Source organism: Myotis brandtii, unplaced genomic scaffold, assembly GCF_000412655.1.
Source record: "Myotis brandtii unplaced genomic scaffold, ASM41265v1 scaffold456, whole genome shotgun sequence".
Classification (NCBI taxonomy): Eukaryota; Metazoa; Chordata; class Mammalia; order Chiroptera; family Vespertilionidae; genus Myotis; species Myotis brandtii.
The window spans coordinates 1,617,072-1,622,374 of record NW_005367431.1 but is presented as its reverse complement, the minus strand read 5'-3'; the positions used below and the strand labels follow the sequence as shown (position 1 = coordinate 1,622,374).

The window sequence follows — 5,303 nt, the reverse complement described above, 5'->3', positions numbered from 1 at the left end:
TGAGGCTAGCTGGCCAACCTCCCGCGGCCCCTCCCTCCAGCCAGCCTCAGCCCCGATCGGCCCCCTCTACCCCAATCGGGGTGGAGCCAGTCGGCCCCCACCCATGCACGAATTCATGCACTGGGCCTCTAGTGTTGTTATATATTTGCTTTGATAATTTATGTACTTTTCTATATGCATCTTGTGTCAATAAAATCTTTGAAGCAATTCAAATTAGAACTTTCTGTCTTTAAACGTTTCCCAAGGAGCCTATGAAAGACGTTAAGGGGGAGGCTCTTTTCACATACAATTATTTTATATGGTTCACCACAGTGCTGGGCAGATTTTAAGTGGGATTGGAAAACAGTGAAGGGAGGGATTAATGTGGACAGGAGTAGTCAGGGAAAACAAAATAGTCATTCAGTAAACATTAACTGAGTATGAACCATGTGCCAGATGCTGTGCTGACATAGAAAAGCTGGAAAAATAAGATCTGGGTGATGTCAATAATCCTGGTTATAGGTCTCTACTAGTTGTTATAGTGTAATAAAAATAACAAGTGCTTATTTAGCATTTCTTGTTTACTAAGAGCTTTATATACATCGATTCATTTAATCTTCATAATAACTCAATGAGATAGGCACTACTACTAATATTTCATTCTATAGATGAGGAAACTGAGGTATAGAGATGCCTAAAAAGGGACACTCAGCTAGGAAGTAGTGGAGCTAGGATTCCAGCCCAACTGTCTGGCTTTATATTTCTCTGCTTCATATTTCTATACTATGTGAAATTAATACAAGAATATTGGAAATGTAAGTTGACCTAGAGGCACTATTTGAAATGGTTAGTAATCCTGCTTCTGGTACTCTCTTGTTTATGTTTTGGAAATTTGTATGAATGCCTTTTCTTCTTTTTACAGACATGGCTGGATTCTGCCAAAGAAATAAAAAAGCAGGTTCGTGGTAAGTAAATATTGCCTTTTTGTATAATTCTTTCTTTTAGTAGGTCAGCGGATTTCCAACCATTTTCTGGCTGTGGGTCACTTTAGAATCCTGACTATAGTAGATGGCTTTGAAATTGAGATAAAGCCTTCCCCTGCAAGGAGGAGATTCCATAATAGAGAGGTACAGCAGTGGTGGACACTGTTAAGATGTAGGTCAGATCTTGATGATTTTTTTTTCTTTTTTACAACTAGGCAAAGTTGGGGAAGATAGGTTGAGAGAATCAGAAGGTGGAAAAGAACAGAGATGAAAAGAGAAAAAGGATAGGGGAGTCAGTTCTCAAAAGGGTAGTGATTGAAACTGTAGCAGCCCTCAATTAGAAGTATGCTGCCTGATCCTGTTCCTTTTAAAATGTTCTGGACTATTGCATTCTAACCGTCTCCATGTTTTCCTCTCTACAGTTCGTTTTGTCCCTTTTCAACATTCTTCTTCCAACTGAAGTATAAGAATAGATAATAAGAATTCTTTGCCAATGATCCTTTTGACATTGTGGCTTTCTCCTAGCTTCAAACCCTCTAGAACAGTGGTTCTCAACCTTCCTAATGCCACGACCCTTTAATACAGTTCCTCATGTTGTGGTGACCCCCAATTTCATTGTTACAAATTGAACATAATTAAAGCATAGTGATTAATCACAAAAACAATATGTAATTATATATGTGTTTTCCGATGGTCTTAGGCGACCCCTGTGAAAGGGTCATTCGACCCCCAAAGGGGTCGCGACCCACAGGTTGAGAACTGCTGCTCTAGAACATATTACTGCTGCACACCCTGCTCCAACTAATATCTAGGAATAGATATTTCTGGGTCAGTAAAGTATAAATTAGTATTTTCTAGCCTAGGCCCAATGGGATGGCTAAAGGATAGAGACTTTCTCTCCCCAACACCCCATTTATGACTAGATGTCCTTTTAATTTAGTTTATTTTGAGGAAGCTTCTAGGAACTGAAAGATGTTATTCATCATGATTAGAAGTTTTAACTTTTAACCACCTGGAAACAAATTTTTTTATTTGTTTCTTAAAAGAAAACACTTTTATTATGGTGAAATGTTTTCCTTTAGACCCTATTTATATGTACAGTGGGGCCTTGACTTACGAGTTTAATTCATTCCGTGATGGAGTTCGTAACTCAAATTACTCGTATGTCAAATCAAAAAGTGAACGAGTGAGACAGGTGATGCTGGGCTGATGTTGTGGCGTTCACTGTGACGTTCGCTGCGCCAACTAGCAGTGGGGTATCTGAAGCTGGCTCGTAACCCGAATTTTAGCTCGCAACTCAAGCATAAAATTGGCCGAGAAACGGCTCGTATCTCAAAAAACTCGTTAGTCGGGACACTCGTAAGTCAAGGCCCCACTGTATATATATATTTTTATTGATTTCAGAGAGAAAGGAAGAGGGAGAGAGAGATAGAAACATCAATGATGAGAGAGAACCATTGATTGGCTGCCTCCCCCCCACTAGGGATCGAGCCCACAATCCGGGCATGTGCCCTTGACCGGAATCGAACCTGGGACCCTTTAGTCCACAGGCCGACGCTCTATCCACTGAGCCAAACTGGCTAGGGCTATAATTATATTTCTTAAGACAGAGAAATAAAATACTCCTTTGAACTAGCAACTCTCCATATTTGCTTCCAGCCTATAAAATCTTGTTTTAAAATGCAAGTCAAAAAAATACTCAGCATATTTGAAACATGACCAGAAAAACTTAACTCCTAGCCCTTTTCAATGAAAATACTTTTAATATTCAATTTTACTTAGGAACAAATGATTATACAAGAAGACTCTTTAGGAAGAAATGTTAGAACAGTTTATAATAAGTAGAGAAGAGTATCTGGTAGATTATCTTTCTGGCTATAAAAAAATCTTTAAAAAAATATTTTATTGATGTTTTACAGAGAGGAAGGGAGAGGGATAGAGAGTTAGAAACATCGATGAGAGAGAAATATCGATCAGCTGCCTCCTGCACACTCCCTACTGGGTATGTGCCCGCAACCAAGGTACATGTCCTTGACCGGAATCGAACCTGGGACCCTTGAGTCCACAGGCCGACGCTCTATCCACTGAGCCAAACCAGTCAGGGCTATAAAAAAATATTTTGCTAAGAAAAAAACTCTAAGTGTTTGTCATTTTTTTAAATTAAAAAATAATTTTAAAAATCCTTACTTCAACATAGGAAAGAAAGACTGTGTTCCTAAAACAAACTTTAATAGGGAATCAAAATGTAAGCATTTCATTTAGCCAAAGAGAAAGAAGATTGATATTTATTTATTGCAGAAATTTTTAAAAATACATATATATTTTTATTGATTTCAGGGAGGAAGAGAGAAGGAGAGAGAGATAGAAACATCAATGATGAGAGAGAATCATTGATCAGCTGTCTGCTGCATGCCCCACACTGGGAATTGAGCCCAAACCCAGGCATATGCCCTTGACCGGAATTAACCTAGGACTCTTCAGTCCACAGGCCGAAGCTCTATCTACTGTGCCAAACCAGCTAGGGCTGCAAAAGTTTTTTAAAATTATTTTTCATCATGCAAGTAATATATACTCATTGTGAAAAATTTCAACATTATGAAAGTAAATCATGGAAAAAGTAAAAGGCCCCTAATCCTGTCCTCCAGATTTAAGCACTATTAAATTAGTATAGTCTACGAGATTTTTTTTTTAGGCATATGTAGATTTCACCTTTCACAAATACAATCATGCTATACATTGCTATGTATTATGTATTACATAATATGTGTATTATGCTATATATTGTTTTTAAAATTAATTTTTAAAATAGGCAATAGAAAATATATGGTATAAAATTAAAAGATGTAAATGAAATAGTACAGGGTAAATCTCCCTTCTACCTCTGTCCTTTAACCGATTCCTTGTGTTTTTTTTCAGAGATGTTTTGAGTGTATATAGACACATGTGCTCACAAATGTGTATTCTAATATAAATATGTATTTACATATGTGTCTTAATATAAATATGTATTTAACATGTATGTTTTGATATAAGCATTTAATATTTATATGTATTTAATATAAATATGCAACCAGCCCTAGTCAGTTTTCTCAGTAGTTAGAGCATTGGCCCAGGGACTGAAGGGTTGCGGTTTCAATTCTGGTCAAAGGCATGTACCTTGGTTGTGGGCTTGATTCCGACCCCGGTGTGGCTGTGTGGAAGGCAATGTGTCTCTCTCACATCGATGTTTCTCTCTCTCTGTCTCTCCCCTTCTCTTCCACTTTCTCTGAAAATCAATGAAAAAAAAATATCCTTGGTGAGGATTAACAGAAAAATTAAAAAAAAAATAAACATGCAGTCTTTTATGTAACACAATACAGAGTATTTTTCACATCAACATATATACATTTATTTCATTCATTAAAAATTTTTAAATGATTATATAGTTGTGACATATTACATATAACCAGTACTATTGATGGAAATTTTGGGTTAATCTCAATACTTTGCTATTACAAACAAGGTTGCAGTGAGCATATATTTTATTTATATAGTATATATCTGTGTACTTATAAATGTCTGTAGATAAAATCTTAGAAGTAGAATAAAAATATGAATATTTTAAATTGTAATAGGTAGTCATCAATAACGTTTTTTTCATATTTCAAAAATATAGAAAACTATGGAGTCTAATATAACAAATACCCATGTACTCATCACCAAGAATTAATGTGTTAACATTTTTTAATATGCCTTCCACATTCTTCTTTTAAAAATGTTTTTGCCCTAACCGGTTTGGCTCAGTGGATGGAGCGTCGGCCTGCGGACTCGGGGGTCCCGGGTTCGGTTCCGGTCAGGGGCATGTGCCTTGGTTGCGGGCACATCCCCAGTGGGGGGTGTGCAGGAGGCAGCTGATCGATGTTTCTAACTCTCTATCCCTCTCCCTTCCTCTCTGTGAAAAATCAATAAAATATTTAAAAAAATAAAAATAAAAATGTTTTTATTGATTTTTAGAGAGAGAGCTATAGAGAAAAACATCAATGAGAGAGGAACATCGTTGATTGGCTGCTTTCCATGCCCCACACTGGGAACTGAGCCCACAACCTGGGCATGTGCCCTGACTGGGAATTGAACCTGTGACCTCTTGGTTCCTGGGTTGAGACTCAACTACTGAGCCATACTGGCAGGCCATGTGTTAATATTTTTAATTTAAACTAGAACCATACAAGGTTTATCTCTTGTTTTCCTCCTAGTCCCATTCCCATCTCCCAATGCATAGAAATCTATTATCATGAATTCGGGGTGATTCCTTTCAGTCCATGTTTCTATATTTTCCCTTCATGTATACCCATATACAGAGAG

The 5,303-nt window shown here is 37.2% G+C and overlaps 1 protein-coding gene across 12 annotated transcripts in view; it reads left to right on the top strand.

Moving 5' to 3' along the window:
- EPB41 (erythrocyte membrane protein band 4.1) overlaps positions 1-5,303 on the top strand; it is a 112,403-nt gene that overhangs the window by 26,437 nt on the left and 80,663 nt on the right. For all 12 annotated transcript variants that reach the window (XM_014546796.1, XM_014546806.1, XM_014546798.1 and 9 more), the window contains one exon: positions 902-944. In XM_014546796.1, coding sequence (XP_014402282.1) covers positions 902-944 — 43 coding nt within the window. The remainder of the gene's footprint in view (positions 1-901; positions 945-5,303) is intronic.